General features: G+C 55.0%; 4 protein-coding genes across 14 annotated transcripts in view; 1 reads left to right on the top strand and 3 right to left on the bottom strand.

Annotated features, from left to right (window-relative positions):
- TGFB1 (transforming growth factor beta 1) overlaps positions 1–1,427 on the bottom strand; it is a 14,509-nt gene extending 13,082 nt beyond the window's left edge. The window contains exon 1 of one of the 2 annotated variants that reach the window (XM_058709650.1): positions 172–1,427. In XM_058709650.1, coding sequence (XP_058565633.1) covers positions 172–526 — 355 coding nt within the window. In that variant the 5' untranslated portion in view covers positions 527–1,427. The remainder of the gene's footprint in view (positions 1–171) is intronic. The other variant, XM_058709651.1, reaches the window with a different exon arrangement.
- Positions 1–20,566, top strand: part of TMEM91 (transmembrane protein 91) — a 22,110-nt gene extending 1,544 nt beyond the window's left edge. The window contains exons 1-6 of one of the 9 annotated variants that reach the window (XM_058709663.1): positions 8,531–8,728; positions 9,110–9,305; positions 11,894–11,998; positions 15,143–15,381; positions 18,049–18,198; positions 18,710–20,566. In XM_058709663.1, the coding sequence (XP_058565646.1) occupies positions 11,914–11,998; positions 15,143–15,381; positions 18,049–18,198; positions 18,710–18,868 (633 nt within the window). In that variant the 5' untranslated portion in view covers positions 8,531–8,728; positions 9,110–9,305; positions 11,894–11,913 and the 3' untranslated portion in view covers positions 18,869–20,566. Of the gene's footprint in view, positions 1–8,530; positions 8,729–9,053; positions 9,306–11,893; positions 11,999–13,727; positions 14,129–15,142; positions 15,382–18,048; positions 18,199–18,709 lie in introns of those variants that run through there. The other 8 variants (XM_058709659.1, XM_058709662.1, XM_058709665.1 and 5 more) reach the window with 8 other exon arrangements.
- B9D2 (B9 domain containing 2) lies at positions 2,076–8,497 on the bottom strand. 2 transcript variants are annotated; one of them, XM_058709669.1, is made up of 4 exons: positions 8,367–8,497; positions 7,788–7,879; positions 4,955–5,080; positions 2,076–2,678 (listed from the first exon to the last, which is right to left on the bottom strand). In XM_058709669.1, the coding sequence occupies exons 2-4, from the start codon at positions 7,873–7,875 to the stop codon at positions 2,365–2,367; spliced, it is 528 nt and encodes a 175-aa protein (XP_058565652.1). In that variant the 5' UTR covers positions 7,876–7,879; positions 8,367–8,497; the 3' UTR covers positions 2,076–2,364. The 2 variants fall into 2 exon arrangements, with proteins under 2 accessions (XP_058565652.1, XP_058565651.1); XM_058709668.1 differs by having other exon boundaries at positions 8,303–8,439.
- EXOSC5 (exosome component 5) overlaps positions 19,737–21,079 on the bottom strand; it is a 9,832-nt gene continuing 8,489 nt past the window's right edge. Inside the window, exon 6 of the mRNA XM_058709667.1 lies at positions 19,737–21,006. Coding sequence (XP_058565650.1) covers positions 20,914–21,006 — 93 coding nt within the window. The 3' untranslated portion in view covers positions 19,737–20,913. The remainder of the gene's footprint in view (positions 21,007–21,079) is intronic.

The raw sequence follows: 21,079 nt of genomic DNA, 5'->3' as shown, positions 1-21,079 counted from the left end.
AGGAAGCTCAGTCCTCTCCTCTTTGAGACCCCCCTCCCGCGTTCCCGGCAACCCCGGGGGTCCTCTTCCTCTAGGCAGTTTCCTCTGCCAGTAATTTCCTCCCCCGTGACCCCTGCACTCCGGCGCCCCCTGGGGGCTCCCCTCCAGGGTCCCCGGCCCCTCTGAGCTCACTGTTGGTGTTTTCCACCATTAGCACGCGGGTGACCTCCTTGGCGTAGTAGTCCGCCTCAGGCTCCGGCTCCGGCTCGGCGCTCTCCCCCGCCACCCGGTCGCGGGTACTGTTGTAAAGGGCCAGCACAGCCTCGGGCAGCGGGCCGGGCGGCACCTCCCCCTGGCTCGGGGGGCTGGCGAGCCGCAGCTTGGACAGGATCTGGCCGCGGATGGCCTCGATGCGCTTCCGCTTCACCAGTTCCATGTCGATGGTCTTGCAGGTGGACAGTCCGGCGGCCGGCCGGCCAGGCGTCAGCACTAGTAGCCACAGCAGCGGCAGCAGCAGCGGCAGCAGCCGCAGCCCGGAGGGCGGCATGGGGGAGGCGTCGCCCCCGGCACTGCCGAGAGCGCGAGCCCCGCTGCGGTGGGAAAAGGGAGGCCCCGCCCCTAGAGGGGCTCGGGGTCTCCCGAAGAAAGATAGGAGGGTCGGGGTGAGGTGAGGGGAGTTGAAGCCCTCAGGGAGAACCGAGTGGAGGTGGAGGGGAAGCTCTGATGGGTGGTTTCTCGGTATCCCAAGGAAAAAACCGAGAGGGGCGAGATCTGGTACCAGAGGTGGGTGGTCTTGAGTAGGAGAGTTAAGGAGGTGTGGGAGAGATCCCGTCTCCCGGATCCCGGTGGAGAAGGGTCCTTGGATGCGCGGGGGCTCAGGAGAGAGGCTGGAGGTGGGGGAGCGGCGTGCAGGGGGGTGCGCCCGAGGTCTGGGGTCAAGTCTTCGCGGGAGTCCGGGTTGGCGGCTCCTGAGGGCTGCTCCGGAATGGGGGCTTCTGGGGGACGCCGTGGAGGGGGCAGGGAGGGAGCAAGCGTCCGAGGCGGTGGTGGGGCGGTCTGGGGTCCCCAAGTCCTGCCTCCTGGCGGGGCAGTGCCGCGCCAATCGGTCCCCGCGTCTCCGGCTCCCAGCGGCAGCGGAAAAGTCTCAAAACTTTTTTTCCTCTTCTCCCAACCAGCTCGTCCCTCCTCCCGCTCCTCCTCCCCCTCCTCCCCGCAGTGGCGGCGGCGGCGGCGGCGGGGGCGGCGGCGGCGGCGACGGCTCGTCTCAGACTCTGGGGCCTCAGGCTGCTCCTCGGCGGCTCCTTCCTCCGCTCCCGGCCGAGGCCGGCCCCGCGGGCGGCTCCGAGCCGGGGGGTGCCCCGGAGGGGGCGTCCCCCCTGCCCCCGGCCGGGGGCCTCGCTGTCTGGCGGATCCGCGGCGGGAGGAGGGGGTGGGACGCCCGGGGCGCGAAGGGCGGCGGCGGCGGCAGTGGCGGGGACCGGCTGGGGCGGCGGGGGGTTTTGAAGCCGCCCCGGCCCCACCCAGGAAGCGCGCGGGGCGGGGGCGGCCCCCAGGGGGAGGACATGGGGGGGCCGGGCCACCGTCCTCATCTCGCGTGGGCGGGCTCCGAGGGGGGTCCCTCAGGCCCCGGGGGGAGGGGGCGGACACCCCGGCTCCGCCCCGCGAACAGGGTGCTGCCTCCTGGCGGCTGAGCGCAACCTAAGCCGGCAGACGGGTTGCGCGTGGCTTTGAGGGCTGTGCGGGGTCGTGGAGAGAATGAAGATCTGGCGGGGAGGGCTCAATCGGAGGCTGGGGACACATGGCACAGGGGATCAGAGAGCGGGGACCCCAGAGGAGAGAGGGTGGGAGGCTGGAGCAGAGGGGAAGAGGGTCAGCCAGGAGACGGGGACCCAGTGGGGAGAGGCACACAGGGGAGCAAGGAGCCCCAAAGAGAGGGGGTCACAAGAGGGGTCCCCAGAGTGGGGAGGAGGCAGAGGTTGAGGCACAAGATGGGGGAAGTGGGTCTGTCAGAAGGTGGGGACCTGAAGGAGGGTGTCAGTGGGAGGACAGGAGGGCACAAGACCTCTGACAGATGAAGTCAGGAAGGCACCCACACCTGTAAGAACTGCTCCTTTATTGAGCACTTCGGTGCGCAGTCTCTTCTTACCCAACACCCTGCGACCTCACACACTTAACTGCCCCCATTTTACAGATGGGGAAACTGGACCTGAGAGGGGCAGCCACTGGGCTTGAGGTGCTGGCCAGGACAGAAGCCATGGCCTGCCTTGGCTGGGGTCAGATCTGACAGTCTCCGGACCCACCCACGCTTCTGACCACCGGGCCATCCTGCCCCTCCATAGGTAGCCGGGTGTGGATAAGGGCCTGCGAGTGGCGGCAGGGGCAGGGTCAGCATTCCACACCATAGCGGTCGAAGTGGCGCAGCAGCAGGCCCAGCTCAAGGTGCACAGTGCCACCGGCGGCCGTGTGCAGGCGATAGCGGTCGGCCCCGCTGTAGATGGCGTCCCCGTGCAGCAGCTGAGGGCCGCCGCCCACAAAGGCCCGTGCCAGCTGCTCCCGCCAGCTGCCCAGGGGCCGCCATGTGGGGCAGTCCAGCTGGTGGGTGCCCGGACTGCTGGGCACGTGGCAAAAACCGTAGCCTTCGAGCTGGCAGCGGCCGAAGCTGTCCTGCGACCACACCTGGAGATGGAGTCGGGGCCAGCCTGCAGGACGGGAGGGAGGAAAGGAGCGATGGTGGAGCTCCGTCTCCCCCTCCTGGATCCCCATCTCCTTGATCCCCACTGGTCCGGTCCCCTCCCCGCTGGGTTTCTGCCCCAGCCTTCTCTCCCATTCACAAGGCAGCCAAAGGAATCTTTCTGAATCTACTTCCCTCCCCTGCTCAAAACCCCTCCCTGGCTCCCCAGTGCCCTCACTATCAATTCCAACCTCAACACCCCAGGCCCTCTGGATCTGGCCTCTGCGGACATCCCTTCCTGTGGCCTCCTCTTCTGTGCCCCCATTTCAGGGCAGTCCAGTCCCCAGGCGAACGCCTTGAACCTTGTCTGGGACACCTCCTTCCCTCCCCACAGCCCACTCTGTGCTCTCTGGGCCTAGGGCGTTCCTTCCTGCCCCTCCAATGCACCTTCCGACCTGGCAGCTGGAAGCATCTTTCTCCCACATCCATAGGTTTCTCAATGTCCTTAGAACACAGTTCAGCTCCTCAACCTGGTAGGCAAAAGCCCTTGGAGACCTGGCCCCATTTCACCCTCCTTTCTGCGCCCCCCCCCCCCCCCACCGCCGCCTGCGCTAGGCCCTATTCTAGAAGCTGGGGACACAGTGGTGAACAGAGCAGACAAAAATTCCTGACATCCTAGACAACGAATGTAGTAAATAAGCAAATTACAGGGTATGTCAGATGGTGATAACTGCTCTGGAGAAAAATAAAGCTGGGTATGGTGGGGGTGGGGATGGAGTTTTAGAAAGTGGGTGATCAAGAGAAGCTTTTCCGAGAAGGTGACGGTTGAGCGAATGCTTGAGGGAACGGAGCCAGCCATGTGGATGGACATCTGGGGAAGTACGCCCCCAGGAGAGGGAACAGTGTGTGCAAAGGCCCTGAGGTGGGAGCTGGCTGGTGGCGCCAGTGAGGCTGGACTGAGAGAGGGACAGAGGGACAGGAGGTGACAGACCAGATTGTCTCAAATTGATTATGATCCAGGATAAATCTTTGGCTTTTACCGAGTAAGATGGGGACCATGGGGGTGGGGGAGGGGGTTCTGTGTAGAGACAAGAATATGACCCAACTTGGGTGTTCACAGGGGAACAGACTATGGAGCACAGGGAAGAGGCTACTGTAATATCCAGGTGAAAGGTGAGGATGGACAGACCAAGAGACCAGAGAGAGAAGTGGGGGGGATTTAGGATACATTCCAAAGGTAGAGCCAAAGGGATTTCTGGGTGGGCAGAGTGGGGGTTGAGGAAAGAGGAGGCAAAGACGGTGACCATACTGGAGGATGTGGGGCCTGCAGAACTGAAGGACAGTCGCCTGCCTCATACTCCGGCCCATCAGCCACAGGCAGCCAGAAGAATCTTTTAAAATTGAAATCTGACATGTCTGTCACGGGCTACGGCTCCCGAGCACCTTCTGGAGATGGCCTCAGCTCCACGGCCTGTCCCCTGTCCCCTGCCACCTCACCCCTGGCCCTTCTCCTGTTTACCCTCGATCCTCCAAAGGCCCCTGGCTCACTTTCCCCTTTGGGCCTTTCATACGCAGCTCTCTGCCTAGAACCTTCTTCCATCCCTCTGCCGTACAAGCTCCTACTAGCCCTTCACAGCAAAGCTCAAACACCCACTCCTCCAGGAAGCTCTCCCTGAATTCCCTCGCAGTCAGGCTTCTCCTCTGGGCTCCCCTACCCTCTAGGATCCCCCACTCCAGTCCTGCCCACTCTGGAATGCCACTATCTGGGACAGCTCTGTCTCCCCCCGCAAGAGATGGTGAATCCGATGAGGACAGGGCTGGGGGGCTGTCTCAATCACCAACATTTCCCTGGCATCGCCCAACACAGGCTGGGCGCAGGGCAGACGCTCAGTAAATATTATTTGTATTGTTGAAACACATGTCATGTTGACTTAGGCTGTTTCCTAGAATCCACTCCTCTCCAGTGATCTAAATTTTCCACGAGAAAAGGCTTTCTGATACCCTTCCTCCCCCGCATACTCGCTTCCCCTGTGAGCAGCTGGGGAGCCAGGACTGCAGAAACAGCTACCAGCCCTCTCTCCCTCATCACCCCCTCCCAGCTTCCTCCTGATTGAAGCCTCCTGTTTGTCTCTTCCAAAGCCACCTCCCCTCTCCCCCTGGTCCCCACCTTCCCCTCGCCCCCTGCAGCCCTGGCCGGCCTAGTCTTGCACACCCTAGAGCCAGCCTGCAGAGAGCCTCTCTGGGACCAGGCCTGGCCAGGAAAGGGCCCCAGAGGGCAGCCTGGGGCCCAGGCCGGGAACCCACCTTGGAGGCCTTTGGTGGCGAAGTGCAGGTCGATGGGGTGGGACCAGTAGGCCATGTCCCCTACTTGGGGGGTGTCCACCTGTGTTTGGCCCTCCCGTATGCCCGACAGGAGCTTCCACGCTGCCCCTGCAGGGAGGGGTAGGAAGCAGACATCAGGAAGGGGAGGCCATTGTGGCTGGAGGAACCTGTTTCTCCCTGGCTTTGGGGGGTCAGGTCAGGGGTTACAAAGTGTGGACTCTAGAGCCAAATGTCTGGGTTCAAATCCCGGTACTACTTCTCCCTGCCTGTGCAACCTTGGGCGAGTTACCTTCCTTTGCCTCGGTCTCCCCTTCTGTAAGATGGGTGTCCTCCTGACATATCCCTCATAGTTTTCTGAAAAGATTAAACGAGCTAATACACAGAAAGCCCTCAGCACATCGTCAGGGGGGCAGAGTGAGTGCTGGGTAAGTGTTGGATATCATTTTCTGACTCTTCACCCCATGTTTAGAGGCCGAGTCCAAGGACAAAGATGGGGCCAAGGATGTCCCTTCAAGAGCACCAGCACAGGGTGAAAGGTGCATAATAACAGCAATCCTCCCGAGGGTGAAAAGAATAGCAAAAATGCACTGCTTCCTGAGTGCCAGAGGCTGTGCTGGAATCAATTCACTTAATCTGCCCTCTAGGGCTCTAAATCCCCTCCCCACCCCCTAGTTTAGACTCTCCTCTGTAGCCCACAAGGCCCTCCATGGCCTGGCCTATGCTCCCTTCCTGAACTCCTCTCCGACCACTCTCCTGTCACCACCCTCTAGCCTCACTGCCCCCATTTCTGTTCTCTTCCCCCCACCCCCGGGGCCTTTGCACTGGCTGTTGACTCTGCCCAGCTTTTCCTCATCCTTCAGGGACAGGCTCCAGTGCCACTTTCCCAGAGGGGTGCTCCCTCACCCTCCTACCCAAACACGAGTCCCTGTCTCATCATCTCCTCTCATTTCTTCTGGTACCTACCACTGTCAGTAACCACTCTGCTCATTTCCTTACCTGCTCTTTTATTTCCTGTCTCCTCTACTGGGAGCCCTAGGAGAGCATGTCTGTCTCTTGTATACTGCTGGGTCCCCAGGACTTCAAAATCAGGATCTTTGTACACAGAAGGTGCTCAATACATGTTTGTTGGACAAGTAAGGGCTCCTAGGAAGTGGGTGCTGATATAATCCCCATTTGATAGGTAAAGAAAGGAGAAGGAAAGTCACTTGGCCATTTAGTCCCCCGAACACTTATTGAACACCTGCTGTGGGCCAAGCACTGTCGTCCATGCTGGGCACAGCAGGAACGCAGTTTACCAGTGTCCCACAGTGGCGCTGGACTCAAACTGTGCTCTGACTGAAGGGCCCAAGCCCTTTATCTGGCTGCCCCTGAGCTCTCTGCTGGATTAACTCCCCCCCCCCCACCACCACCACCAAGAGCCCCCTGAAATAATAAAAATCATGTTGGTGATCTCTTCCTTCTGGGCCAGATGAGGAAAGTACCAGGCCTTGAGTCAGGTTCTTCACTTACGAGATTCCCCAACACCCCTATGAAAGACAAATATTCCCACTCTACCACTTTACAAATGAGGAAAATGAGGCTCCAAGTGGGGGACGGCGGGGGGAGGGGGGGTGCGGTCAGCACCTGGCCAGGGTCACAGAGCAGGTGAGTGGTGGGGTCCAGACTGGAAACCAAGTCTGACTCCAGGGTCTGCCTCTCATCTGCTCAGCTGGAGGACCCCAATTTCCCTGGGGGATCTCGGCCACCACTCTACCCACTAGGGAAATCGCAAAGGACCCAGGGCCTCCAGAGATGAAGGCGGCAATAGCCACGCTATTTCATGAGCATTTATCTGTGCTGGGCAACACACCCAAGGCTTTACTAACAGAACCCCAACCAGTTTCTACACAAGTGAGGCAAACGCTTACTGGGTCAGGCCCTCTTCTCAGTGCTGGTTGATATTCATTTAGTCCTTACAACAACAACAAGTTAAGTATTGCTATTATTCCCATTGTACAGACAGGGAAATCAAGGCAAAGACAAGTGCCCAAGGTCACGTAATTAATATGTGGTTTTGAACTCAGGCAGTCCACTCTTAACACTCTGCTGCCTCTTAGCTGCTATTAGCTTCCTTTTAAGACAAGGCCTCAGTCGAGGCCTAGAGAGGCCTAGAGAGGTCAAGTCCAAAGGCCACCACTCAATAGGTGAGGGACTTAGCATTTGAGCCCAGATCTGGCAGCCTATGGCCCTACCCTTGATGCTATGCTGTCTCTGATGGGGAAAACTGGGGCTTCCACAGTCTCTCCTGCACCTGTGTGGATGAACCTGAATGACTGATAGAAAGGGGTTCCTACATTCTCACAGAGAATTATGAATACAGTAGGGTGGCCTCTTCTCTGTAAATCTGGGATGGAAACCCATTTTACAGTAAGAATTTAATACATGGAGACTGTTAAGCAACGAATGGAGATGGGAGGGGGACCCAGGCCCCCCACCCCCCCAAGACAGTGAATGAAGTCCAGTGGGGATAGGCTGTCTAGTGTTTTGAGGATTGGGAGTGTGTCTGTGTGGGTGGGGTGGGGGGGAATCTAGCCTGTAGTCCCATATCCTCAGGGGCTTTGTGTTCAGAGAAGGGGAGCCAGAGCTCCCACAGATATGAGATGGGAAGAACAAGGAAGGAGTGTGAGATTCACATTGTCAGAGTGTGGTCATGGCTAGGAGTCCTGAGAGCCAATGGAAGAGGAGGATCGGGGACTAGGCGAGGGAGTCAAGGAAGGGGGGTAGAAACTCTGGGCTTGGAGGTCTGGGTGGGGAAATGAACCAGGCCCCAGAATACCTGTGTGGATGCCCCACTTGCAGAAGAGGCTACTTTCCGAGAACCCGGTGGCCCCCATGATCTGCCCGATCACGTGCACCTCAGCCATGGCCCTGAGGGAAAAATGTAATCACAGCCCTGTGAAGTAAGTGTTCTATTATGTCCACTCGACAGATGGGGAAACTGAGGCCTACCAAATAAGGGGCAGTAGGATTCCAGGCTAGTTTCGTCAAACTACTGAGGCTGCCGCCTTAACCATGAGCCTGGCCGCCCCTCCAGGACAGCCCGGGAAAAATGACGGGGGGTGAGGTGAGAGCTGAGGGAGAAGCTGGCATCTCTCTACCCGCTTCTAAATTAACCTCTTCCTTAAGCTCAGCGCAGCGGAAAGCCCCGCCCCAAAGGCCCATGGCCCCGCCCACATGCACAAAAGCCCCGCCTCTTCACGTCGGAATCCCGCAAGCGCCAAGAGGCGCAGGCCTTTTAAGTGCAGGGCCGCCTTAGCCCCGCCTCTAGGCCCGGGCATGCGTTATTCCTACCTCAGAGCACCTAACGGTTAGGTCGGGCCAAGAGACAGCGGGGATTGCAGTTCATGGGCCTGACCTGTCCCTCTCTCCGCGGATGCTGACTTCCTAGGCTTGGCTCGCGCGTCTCCCAGGACCTTCCCGGCAGCGAGAGACCTGAGGAGCTGATCCCTCCGAAGCTGCGCCCGCCTTCGGGCTCCCTGGTTGTTGCTGGGGCAACAGCAGCCTCCTCCCCTAGTCTTGCACCCGCCCTGCGGGTCGCTAATTGGCCCTAGCAGTCTTCGGGGCGGGGCTAATATGTGATGGACGTTTTCTCTCCCCCTCTCCATTTTGGGAAAAGCGTCTCTCCGCACACTCAAGGTTCCGCCATTTGGGGCGTGGTCGGGCAGCTGCCATCTTGAGTGTGGCTGAGGAAATTTGCGCGCCAACTGTTTCTGCCAGGTACCTTCCTCACAAAATAAGCGATTCCATCCACGCTGCCTGCCTCCTCGAACGCTCTCTCCCGGCCAGGACCAAAGGGGAATCTCCCTCAAGGTCACTGCCTGCATCCCCCTGTCTTTATGAAAAACATTCTTCCTCCTTCCGAGAAACTCAAGTTGGGGAGAGGGGTTTTCCTTCCTTTTTGGGGGGTTTCCTGTGGCTCCTCACGGACTGATAAATCCAACTTCCTTCTCGGAAATACTGTTAGTGCTGATTCTGAGTAAGAAGGGGGAGCGTGGGGGAAAGGGGATGAGAAATGAGGAACTGAGGCCTCTTTTTTCTGCAGAAAATCTGGTTCTTGAAGGCTGGAGTCTGCCAGCAACTGGTCATGTGCCCCTGCAGGTCTCCAGGTCTGTTATCGCATCTGTGTAATGGGTATATAAAGGACCGAGTCCGACGCACCGACATACTCTGATTTCGTGAGCAGTGTGCCTTCACCCTCTAAGTCCACTTGAACCCTAGTCCCTATGCCTCTAGGCCAGACCAGGAGTCCAAAGGAAATTCATTTTTCGACTTTTCCCAAAATGAGGCTACACAAGTGAGCATCCCGAAGTCAAAATTATAGGGAGGGGCAACATTCGAATAGAATAGTATTAATATACAGAAAATAATTCAATAGGATTACATTTCGCTAATAGGTATATTTGAAAGCTACCATTTATTGTCTTTTCTATGCCAGACCCTGTAAACTGATCGTTTTGATTGCATGATTTTGTTTAATCCTGAGACATCCCACAGGGCAGTTAATGTCAGCTTTGTTTAAGATGAAAAAATTGGGGCAAAATCATTTGCCTTAAATCACATTGATTGTAGTTCCAACTCTGTCCCTAAACTTGATGTTATTAACCTCTCTGCTGTCCTTCCTTTCTTGGATACACGTCTTTCAGTATTCAAGGGCATATGGAGGTTGTGCCTGGGTATCATCCAAGACTCCATCACTAACAGCGCACCTGACTTCAGCTCAGGTCACCATCTCCCCGACTGTGGGTTCGAGCCCTGCATCGCGTCGGGCTCTGTGCTGACAGCTCAGAGCCTGGAGCCTGCTTCGGATTCTGTGTCTCCCTCTCTCTCTGCCCCTTCCTTGCTCATGCTCTGTCTGTCTTAAAAATAAAGAAGCATTAAAAACTAAAACAAAACAAAACTTCCCATATCCAACCAGTCCAATCCTGTCAGTGCTCCTTAATTTTTTTTTTTTTTTTTTACTGGTTTTCTCCCTACTGGTTGATATTAGTGATTAAGAAAATGGTTCCAGGTCAACTACCTAGATGTAAGTCTCAGCTCTTCACCTTCTGTGTGACTTCTAGCCTCTCTGTATCTTGCTTTTCTTTTCTGTAATGTGAGGATGAATGATAGACCCCATCTTGTTGGACTGTTGTCAGGACCTGATGAGTTAATATATGAAGTTGTTTTAAAATATGCTCACACTGGAGCCCTCGGGTGGCTCAGTCAGTTAAGTGACCGAGTCTTGATTTCGGCTCAGGTCATGATCTCACGGTTGGGGGATCCAGCCCCAAGCCCAGCTCTGTGCTAAGTGTGGAGCCTGCTTGGTATTCTCTCTCTTACTTGTACGTGCTCACTCACTCTCAAAACAAATAAGTTTAAAAACTTAAAAAATAAAATATGCCCACAATTAATTTTATTTATTTATTTATTTTTTATTTTTTATTTTTTATTTTTTTTAGTAAGCTCTATGCCTGACTGTGGGGCTCGAACTCACGACCCTGAGATCAAGACTCACATGTTCTTCAGGATGAGCCAGTCAGGCACCCCTAGCCACAGATTCTGGGATGTGCCTTCTTTCTTTCTTTATTTTCTTTTATTTTTTAAATTTATTTTTTAAACCATTTTTTTTTTAAACGTTTTTTATTTATTTTTGGACAGAGAGAGACAGAGCATGAACGGGGGAAGGGCAGAGAGAGAGGGAGACACAGAATCGGAAACAGGCTCCAGGCTCCGAGCCATCAGCCCAGAGCCTGACGCGGGGCTCGAACTCACGGACCGCGAGATCGTGACCTGGCTGAAGTCGGACGCTTAACCGACTGCGCCACCCAGGCGCCCCTTAAATTTATTTTTTAATAACTAATTTTTTGAGAGAAAGAGAATGAGCAAGCATGGGGGCGGGGAGGGTCAGAGAGAGAGGGAGAGAGAATCCTAAGCAGGCTCCATGCCCAGCATGGAGTCCCACACGGGGCTTGATCCCAAGACCCTGGGATCATGACCTAGGCCAAAATCAAGAGTTGGGCACTTAATCGACTGAGCCACCAGGTGCCCCAATATACCTTCTTTCAATTACGTGGAAACCAGTTCCTCTCCCCTTGAGTCTGAGCTTCACTCAAAACTTCCTCGTAGCCAATAGAATATGGCAGAAGTGTTGCTGTGTGACTTCTGAGACTAGGTCATAAAAGGCGTTGAGTCTTCCTCCTTGCTCTTTCTCTCGGATGGCTCCGATGGGGAGGTCGGCCACCACCATGTCGTGATGGCAGAGAAGCAGCCATTGGAGAGACCCATGTGGAGAAGAACTAAAGCCTCTTGCCGGCAGCCAACACCACGTGCGTGATCCGTGTTGGAAGCAGATCTTCCAACCCCGGTTAGATCTTCAGATGACTATAGCTCTGGCCAGCATGCTGACTGGAACTTCATGAGACACCTGGAGTCATAACCACCCAGCCAAGCCATTGCCAGATTCCTGACCAACAGAGACGATGTTAGCTGATAAATGTTTGTTTGAAGCCACCAGGTGTTGGGGAATGATTTGTTATGCAGCCATAGGTAATTAGTACAAATGTCTAATGAATTTAGGACAGTGCTGGAAAATAGGAAGCACTGTGAATGTTCGCTATTATTGATGGGTCTTCGCGTTGTTACTTTTGAAATGGACTATTTCACGTATCCTGTTTGTTTTTAGATTAATTTCTTTAACCTTTATTCATTTTTGAGAGACGCAGAGAGACAGAGCACGAGCGGGGGAGGGGCAGAGAGAGAGGGAGACCCAGAATCTGAAGCAAGCTCCAGGCTGTCAGCACAGAGCCTGAGGCGGGGCTCGAACTCACGGACTGTGAGAAAATATACCACATTTTCTTCACCCAGTCCTCTACTGATGGACACTGGTGTGATTTCATCTTCCAGATGTGGCGAATAACACTGCTATGAAGCATTACAAATACTTCTTCAAGACCCTGCTTTCAGTTCTTCGGGGGTACGTACACAGGAGTAGAAATGCTGGCTCCTCTGGTAATTCTATTTTTTTTTTTCAGTTTTATTTTATTATTTTATTTTATTTTATCTTATTTTATTTTATTGTAAGAGATAGAGTGGGGGAGGGGCAGAAAGAGAGGGAGAGAGAGAGAGAATCCCGAGCGGGCTCCACACTGTCGGTGCGGAACCCAGGAGCCCCAAGATGGTGACCCGAGCAGAAATCAAGAGTCAGTTGCCGTCAGACACAGAGCCTGCTTGGGATACTCTCTCTCTTTCCCTCTCTCTCTGCCCCTCCCCCCACTCTCCATAAACTTAAAAAAAAAAAAAAAAAAAAAGTCAACAGGCTTGTGAGTATTCATGCCCCGTCCCCACAAATACGTACTGAAGGGCTACTTTGTGCCAGGCACTGTTCTAGGCCCTGAGGCACAGCGGTGAACAAAAGGGATCGAATCCGGCTCCTGGAGTGGATACCGATGTGGGAGGAGTCAAACTACAAAGGATAGAAAGGTATCATATGTTTCATAGTGATTAGCTGCATGAAAAAAACCACCAGAGCCGGGTTAAGGAGATAGTAGCAGGTTATCTCTCCCAGATAACACAGTCCTGCTGCAGGTCCCTCTCTTCCCTCCCCTGCCTGTCGTCTGCCAGAAACTCTGCCTGCGCCAAGTTGCACTTGCAGACACCATCTGCTCTCCCTGGGAGTGGGGCCCGTGCCAACTCCAGCGTCTGGACTCTTGGCACGGAGCCCTGGAGCCCTGGAGCGAGGGAACTCTGGCCAGCCCCGCATCAAGAGGGGAATCGTCCAGTTTGACTGGGCCTAGTGATAAGGAGGGCTTCTGGGCAGAGGAAGCCAGTGCAAGCTGGGTGGACTCCATGAGGGAGAGAGTCCTCCGGGGTGAGGAGTGTCCCTTACCGAGACTGATGGGAGCCGGAAGTTGTTGATAATACTCCTAAACATCATCAAACACACTCAGAGTGCCTATATTGCCAGGCTTTGGGTAAATGGTGGACGCTGGGTATCGCGCCTGATCTAAGTGCTTTACGGATGTTATCACGTCTAAAAGGCAAGGAGTGTTTAGCCCATTTCACAGATGAAAACATGAGGGTTCCAAGAGGTGATGCCATTGTACCGAGGACACAGAGCAGGTGCCCTGAAGAGCCTGGAAAGTAACTCGGGTCTGTGTGGGTCTAAACACGGACGGGTAACCACCACTTGCGCCACCTGATAACCAGCACATCACCCCATTCCTGGCCCTCTCCCACCTCGGCCTCCTTTGTGTGGAAGCTCCCACCGTACCCTTTTGCCCTATTTCCTTCCCTTCCCTTGGGCCAGCAAGGAAAACAGCCCTGGGGTATAAATCTGCCGGTCCTGGCTCCAGCTGTTTACCTCGGCCAAATGAGCACACACCTCTGACCCTCAGTCTCTTTATCTGTAAAACTTTAGATAGAAATAGAGCTGCCGAGAGGAGTCAAAGCCACCGTGATTGTAAATCCCCTAACCCACCGGCCAGGGGTCCAGGCTTAGACCGCACTCAGTGAACTAGCGTCAGGCTCACAGTCAAGAACCCAACCTCTCTGCGCCTGTTTCCTCCTGCCTACAACAGGACAGTAAATGACAGTGTCTCTTCAGTCCTTGCGAGGAATAAATGTCTATGCGTCCATGCACAGCACTGAGAGCGGTGCACACAGTTAGCCGCTGTTGCTGTTATTATTATTGGGCAAGGAGAGTGGCGGGGCGGGTGGAGGCGGGCCGAGCCAGAAGGGCCCTGGAGAATCGGGGGCGCCCCCTCCTCCGCCCCGCAGCGCTTGGGCCTGGGCGAGGGGGGGTCGGGGCCCACCGTCCTTGGAGCCCCCCGCTTGCTCCCACGCACCCCGGGTGGCAGGGTTTCCGTGCTGGGCGCTGACGTCGGCCTTCAAGGCCCCCTCCCGGGCCGCGGCGGAGGGCGGAGCCGGGAGCCCGCCCGCCGCCCCGCCCCCATCCCCGCCCCCGCGCGCTGCGGGCCAGGGGCTCCGAGGGGGAGCCCAGAGGAACGCGCAGAACCCGCACCCCCCAGGCCCAGATCCCAGGGAGCGCGGGGCTCGCTGAGTTCAGTCACTTGCGGGCCGCAGGGTCTGGGCGGGTGTCGGTGCAGGGGCCCAGGAGGTCCCAACATATGGCCGTGGGCGGTGAGTGAGGGGCACAGGTGGGCGGCACTGCTCCTCCCCTGGGTCCTAGTGTTGGGGATGGGGAGGCAAACGTTGGAGAGGAAATCGGCTCCAGCCAGGTTTGGTGAGGGCGGGAGGCTTGGGCCCTCAGGGGGGATGGTGGGGTGACATTATTCCTTGAGGTTGAATGTGTATGAGGGTGGTGGGTTGGGGCTGTTATGGGGGAGTTGTGCAAAGGTGGATTCTGGTAAAACAGGAGGTGTGGGGGAGCTGATGAGTGTGCAGGCAATTGTGTAGGGCCGTGGATGTGGTTGGAGTAGGGGAGGGGTGCTTGGACCGGGTGTTTGGGGCAGGTGTGCAAGGGAAGTGAGTGATGGGAACAATGGAGAGTGTCTGGGATGCATGCGTGGGAAGCCTGTGCGTACGTGTGCAAATGGGGGATCTGATGCTAGGGCCACTAGGAGTGTGCGAGGAATCATTTGGGATGAGTGTGTAAGCAGGTTGGGGGCTCCAGAGGAGTGTTTAATGGGAGCTGATGTTGTTCAGGGCAAGTATGCAAGGAGCCATCAGGGAGATGAATGCCAGCGGGTGGAGGTGGGGGTTGGGCTGGAGTGGATGAATATGTGTGGCAAGGGTTTGGGGTATTCAGTGTGCAGACTTGCAGGTGCAGGGGATGTGTAGTTCATGGGGCAAGGAAGTGTGTAAGACACGGTTTGGAATAAGTGTGCAACAGGTATGTGGCTTTTGCCTGAGGAGACAGAATCCCAGAACTGAATGTCCAATAATATTATTTGGACATTATCTTTGCCCAATAATAATAATAACAGACCCCTGAGTTGTCTTCACAACTTGGCCCAGCGTCTTTTAGTCTTGGGGCCTCGGTTTTACTATCTGTAAAATGGGTCTGATGGCCAATGAGCTAACTATAGTCTCTGCCAGGAATCTCTCCAGAGTCAGGAGTCAGGGGAAAGATGGTGAGACTTTGTTATAACTGTTTTTTTTTTTTTTTTTTTTTTTTCTTTCCTCTACCTCCAGAAAACCCTTCCCAGAGCCTCTCCCCAGTCATGGACAGCCCCAGTCTTCGAGAGCTCCAACAGCCTCTGCTGGCAGGTGTGGGCTGTGGGCCCCCCATCCAGAAGCCTGGTGAGCCCCAGCTGGGGCCTCCCTTTGGAGAGACAGCCTTTGCAGAGTCCCTGAAGGGTTGGCAGCTCCTCCCACCACCTCTTCCCACTGTGAGCGCTGGCCTTGGGGAGCCAGGGCCCCCTGACCTTGAGGTAGGAGCAGCAGGTCTTAGTGGGAGCTGGGGGAGAGGGAGGCGAACTCAGCTGTGGCCAACACCTGGCTGGCTGGGGTACCTACCTTCAGCCTGGGGGGGTCTCACTTCCCACTGCGTGTGGACTTCCTACATTCCTAGTTATGGTTTTTGCTGTTCTGGTTTCTTCACCTTTTCTCTCCAGATTTGTCACTCATCTTTCTTCCCTTGTCTTTGGTTCTCTGTCTTCCCTCTGATTTCTGACTCCCCTATTCTCTGATTTTCTCTCTCTTTCCGTGCTGGCCCCGGTCTCTTCTTTTCAAATTAATGTGTTAATTTGTATAATTTCTTATTCCTTGTATCTACTGTGAAGCTTGTCTTTTATATTTTTTTCAAGATTTTATTTTTAAGTAATCTCTTCACCCAATGTGGGGCTCAAACTCACCGCCCCGAGATCAAGAGTCACATGCTCTTCTGCCTGGGCCAGCCAGGCACCCTGCTTGTCTTTTATTTGTTACACATGGTTTTCCAGTTACTATTCCTGTATAAGAAATCACCTCAGGGGCATCTGGGCAGCTCATTTGGGTGAGCATCCGACTTTGGCTCAGGTCATGGTCTCAAAGTTCATGGGTTTGAGTCCTGTGTCGGGCTCTGTGCTAATGGCTCAGAGCCTGGAGCCTGCTTCAGATTCTCTCTCTCTCTGCCCCTGCCCCCTGGTCATGCTCTGTCTCTCTCTCTCAAAAATAAATAAACGTTAAAAAAAAAAAAAGAAATCACCTCAAAACTTAGTTGCTTAAAACAGCAACACTCATTATGGCTCATGGTTTCCATGGGTCAATTTGGGAAGGACTTGGTTGGGTGGTTCTGCCTCAGGGTCTTTCATGAGGTTGCGGTCAGCCGGCGGCTAGGGCTGAAACAGTCCATGGCTGAAGCAGCCGGGAGCTGGGTGGGTATCTCTCTCTTAACCTTGGGGCTTATAAATGACTCTCCCCTTGCAGGCTGGTTTGGGCCTCCTCACAACATGGCAGCTTCAGCATAGTCCGCATCCTTATGGGCCTTCAGCCTCAGCATGAGGGCTCTGGTAAGGCAGAGGCTGCCTCACCTTTTCTGACCTATGCTCAGAAGTCATGTGGCATCACTTTCACCACATTCTACCAATTATGAGTGAGTCACAGCCTGCCCAGACTCAAGGAAAGGGGACACAGACCTCACCCCTTGGTGGGAAGAGTATCAGTCACACTATAAGAAGGGCATGTGGGATGAGAGAGATGGCTGTGGCCATTTTTGGAAACACGGCCAACCACATTGTGGCAGTTAGCATCACTCTGACATTGTATGTGTCTGATAATTCCATTCTTTGAAAAGTTTGAGGGCCTTATTATTATTAGTAGTATTGTTATTTTTAAAGTTTATTTATTTTTGAGAGAGACCAAACACGAGTGGGGGACGGATGGAGAGAGGGAGACCCAGAATCTGAAGCAGGCTCCAGGCTCTGAGCTGTCAGCACAGAGCCCAACACGGGGCTCGAACCCACAAACTGCAAGATCGCGACCTGAGCCGAAGTCGGTGGCTTAACCAACTGAGCCACCAGGCACCCCTTGAAGACCTTATTGTTTTTGCTACTTCTCATTTATGGTTTCATATGTGCCTGGTTATGTTTGGAACGTATGCTGGTCATCATGTTTGATAAATTATTTTTATTTTTATTTATCTTTTTAATTTTAACGAGGCTCCATGCCCAACGTTGGTCTTGAACTCATGCCCCTGAGATTAAGGGTCGTGTGCTCTACTGACTGAGCCAGCCAGGTGCCCCTGAAACATTATTTTTAGGACTATTATTTTGTGGCCTAGGCTGAAGGTACATACCATTGAGAAGATTTGGTTTGCTTCTGTCAGCCACCTGGGGTCATTACCAGTTAGAGATCACTTTTAATCTAGTTCACAGTTTGATTGAAAGGCTATTTTTCTGGGATTGGCAAATGCCTGCAGCGCAAAAGAGGCCTCAGTTCATTTGACCTCTCTGCTGATTTTAATTTCAGTTTTGGCCTTATAGGAATTACTTAAAATTGTGTGAGCTATTTGATGCAAGATTTAGAAACAAAAAAACAAAAATATTTTTTAAAATATAGAATTTCTAGTTTTCAGCAGGCAGGTTTTTCCTAGTAATTTAGGTCACTAGAGCTGTCTCTCTCTCTTTTTAAAGTTTATTCATTTATTTTGAGAGAGAGAGAGAGCACGCACATGGGAGGGGCAGAGTGGAGGAGAGAGAGAATCCAGAGCAGACTCGGCACCATCAGCGCAGAGCCCGATGTGGGGTTCCAACTCATGAACCTCGAGATAATGACCTGAGCTGAAATCAAGAGTCAGATGCTCACTCAACTGACTGAGCCATCCAGGCGCCCCCACCCCCCAATCTATCTCCACTTCAGGGGCTGTGAGTGGCCCCGTGGTCTCTGAAATGGAACATAAAACTTTGGGTGTGAATGGGGCTCTTTGGAAACAGGGTACACAGCTTCCCCTCAAAGGGATCCAGGATGTAGAAAAGTTCAGAGCCTATCTCCTGGAACATTTTCCTCTCTTGCTGTTTCTGGGGAGGCCCTGGTATTGGTCTTTGGGGGCTGTGGGGAGCAGAGCAGTGGGGCAGGGAAGGTAGGTGGAGATGCCCACTCAGGCCCTCTCCTACCCATAGGATGCATCATCCAGTGACAGCGATTCGGACTGGGATGGGGGCAGCCTTCTCTCCCCGCTCCTACCCCACGATCACCTTGGCTTGGCCGTCTTCTCCATGCTCTGCTGTTTCTGGCCTGTGGGCATCGCTGCCTTCTACCTGGCCCAGAAGGTCAGTCTGTGGGTGTGGCTGGGAGGGGGCTGGATGTAAGAGAAAAGTGCATTCAAAACAAAGCAGAGGTGCTATATGTGGGGGGAAACCAAGGTGGAGAGAAGGATCTACGTAGGAACATTGAAGGGTTAAATGAGTGTTTCAGAGTGAAAGCCCAGAGTGGTGGTTCAGAACCTGAGCTCAAATCCTAGGTCTGACGCACTCTTAAGACTTTTGGACAAGCCACTGAACCTCCCTGTGCCTCATCTGTAAAATGGGAATAATTCTTCCCTCTGGTTCACCATGAGGTCCCAACGAGTTAGAACAGTGGCATAGAGTAATAGATGTATATTTTTATTACCCAGCCAGTCTCCCCTGTGCCCGACCACAGTAGCGGCTCCCTGGTTTTGGAATCTATGAATGAGTGCGTGGGTGTACCGGCGTGGGAGGGGCTCAGGGAAGGGTCTGGGTCTGCGGGAAGCAGGGTGGGATGAGGGGATGCCTGAGTCACCGCTGCCCAACGCCTCCACAGACCAACAAGGCTTGGGCCAAGGGGGACGTCCAGGGGGCAGGGGCTGCCTCCCGCCGCGCTTTCCTGCTGGGGGTCCTCGCCGTCGGGCTGGGCGTGTGCACATATGCGGCCGCCCTGGTGACCCTGGCCGCCTACCTGGCCTCCCGAGAGCCGCCCTAGTTGCCCGCGCGGCCCTCACTGTGAATCAGGGGCCGGCACCAGGCGCGTCGGCGGGCAACGTGGAGAATCCGGGTGGATGAGGCGGCGGCAGCAGCAGCGGCCACCGCCTCCTTCCTGGCCGCCGCAACGAGATTAAACTCCAGACACTCTCGCAGCCAAACCTGTGTCTGTGTGTGTATGTGTGCGGGGGTGCGGAGACCAGGAAGGGGCAGGCTGTCCCCAGGGTGCTCCGCGACAACTCGGAGCTGGAGAAGGGGAAACCAGAGGGGCAGAGTGTTCTCTTCACAGCGCGGTGGTCCGCAGAGCATTAGAGAGCAGGGCTCCAAGTGCTTATTCCTCAGCTGTGTAACCTTGACCCATGTGACCTCTCTGAGCCTCACATCTTCCCGTCTGCAAAATGGGGCTTTCTCCACACCTGGGAGCTATGAATGGGCCATCCACGAAAAGGGCAGTATCCCTCAGCTCTTTGCACAGCAAGCGGCTGAAACTCAGCTCAGACTGCTTTAAGCATCAAAAGGCAAGGAAGCTGAAGCAGAACTGGACTCAGGGGCCGAAATGAAACGAAGGCTCTGGTCTCTCAGCCTCCTGGCCCTCCTTTTCTGTTGGCTTCATTCTGTGCAGGCTTCTGGAGAAGCGTGGTCCCAGGAACTCAGGTACCCCAGAGGTCCTCCTCCCTGGGGATCCCTCACAGGGTGGCCCTGGGTGAGAGGCAGCCCCATGGGAATCACACAGCCAGAGACCCAGAGAGCTACAGCTTTGAGGCACTGGCCCCCTGGCCCCCACCAAACAGGCGCTGCTGGGGGCACAAAGTGCTCCCTAACAGGGTCTGATAGATCACCAAGTAATAGCATGACAGGCAATTTACAGCTTAGTTTTCTCACTCCTGTTTAATGCCACTCTGGATCTTCCTAGAACACTTTCCCATTTGGCGTTCTCTGGAGTCTCACAGGGCAGAATTTCAAGCTCAATCAAGACTTTGATGCTTCCCCTTCTTGGTTACTGGGGACGAAAATGACACCAGCTCCAAGGGGCAATTGTGGGAACCGGGTGAGCTAGTTCAAGCATGTGAAACATGTGGCTGAGGGCCCGCCAGACATATAATTTTCACTGTAAACCCCCAAATGTCAGCACCCCATAGAATCTGGCGACCATGTGGCCCAGCTGTGGGAGAGTTACTCCTTGTGGGATGCGCTCATGTTCTTGGCTCCCACCCACTAAATATGGGGGTGGGGGACACAGCAGTCAAATGGCTGCTAAAACCTCCCTTCCCCGTATTTCCATACACCTGACCGACGGGCCTCAGCTGCTTCTGCTTACAGATGGGGAACTGTGGCCTGGAGCGTGCTGGGGTCTCCTGGGCTTGTCTGAATGGTGAAGGGCTCTGGGGCTGGACTCTGAGTAGAAGCCCCCTGCTCCATCATTAGCTAGCTGATGACATCTGGCAGCTAACTGGCTTCTGAGCTGGTTTCTTCTTGTAAGGCAAGGATGCCAAGACCCACGAGGCCCTCCCACTGTGCATGTTCCCTCCCTGACCCATCTCCTCCCTCCCCGGTCCCTACTTGTCCTGCTCCAGCACACCAGCGCCACCCTGAACCTGATCCTCCCTCTTCCACAGGCCTCCTCCTGGGCTTCCCTCGGAAGTCTCCCATACTCCATCAAGATGTCCCTGACTGATGTATTAAATTTGGCCTCTCCCAACCCCTCTTCCTGCTTTTTACACAGCATTTACCACCATCTGACAGACATTGATTTTCTTTGCCTATCACCCCAGTGCTCCTTGAACCTGGGGGTCATTCACTGCTGAGTCTCCAGTACCTAGCAGGGTCTGCACAGAGCGGGTACCCGACAGGTATCTGTCAGGCTGGCAGGATGGGATGGGTTTTGAGTTTGGAAATGCCTTCAAGGGGAGGGGAGGGTGGGTCTGTGCCCCCAGGCCCGCAAGCTCATCCGGGCACACAGGGATGGAGAGGTGAGGCCAGGCTGCTGGTTTATTTTCCATGGAGGTAGTGGGTGGCGGCGGGAGGGGCGCCCTGCCCCGGCTTGCCTCAGCTCTTGGAGTAACGTCTCTGCAGCGATTCCCGGTAGAAGCGGAAGACGTGTTGCGAGGCAGCCTGGGCCGCGGCCAGGCACTGCTGGAGCTGGAGGTGGAGAGACCTGTTGGTGCTGGGGCCACCCTGCTCCCGGCCCTGACCCCATCTGGTTCCCAGAGAT

The sequence above is a fragment of the Neofelis nebulosa genome, chromosome 17, assembly GCF_028018385.1.
Source record: "Neofelis nebulosa isolate mNeoNeb1 chromosome 17, mNeoNeb1.pri, whole genome shotgun sequence".
Lineage (NCBI taxonomy): Eukaryota > Metazoa > Chordata > Mammalia > Carnivora > Felidae > Neofelis > Neofelis nebulosa.
Note: the sequence above shows the minus strand (reverse complement) of the source record. Positions and strands in the feature narration are given on the sequence as shown.

Bases quoted from the DNA above. Each gene is read 5' to 3' on its own strand.
- B9D2 (XM_058709669.1), bottom strand. From the start codon at position 7,875: ATGGCTGAGGTGCACGTGATCGGGCAGATCATGGGGGCCACCGGGTTC. The intron at 5,081-7,787 runs GTATTCTGGGGC...CCCTCCCTGCAG, and splicing joins CAAGTGGGGCATCCACACAG to GGGCAGCGTGGAAGCTCCTG. The intron at 2,679-4,954 runs GTGGGTTCCCGG...CCCGTCCTGCAG, and splicing joins CGCCACCAAAGGCCTCCAAG to GCTGGCCCCGACTCCATCTC.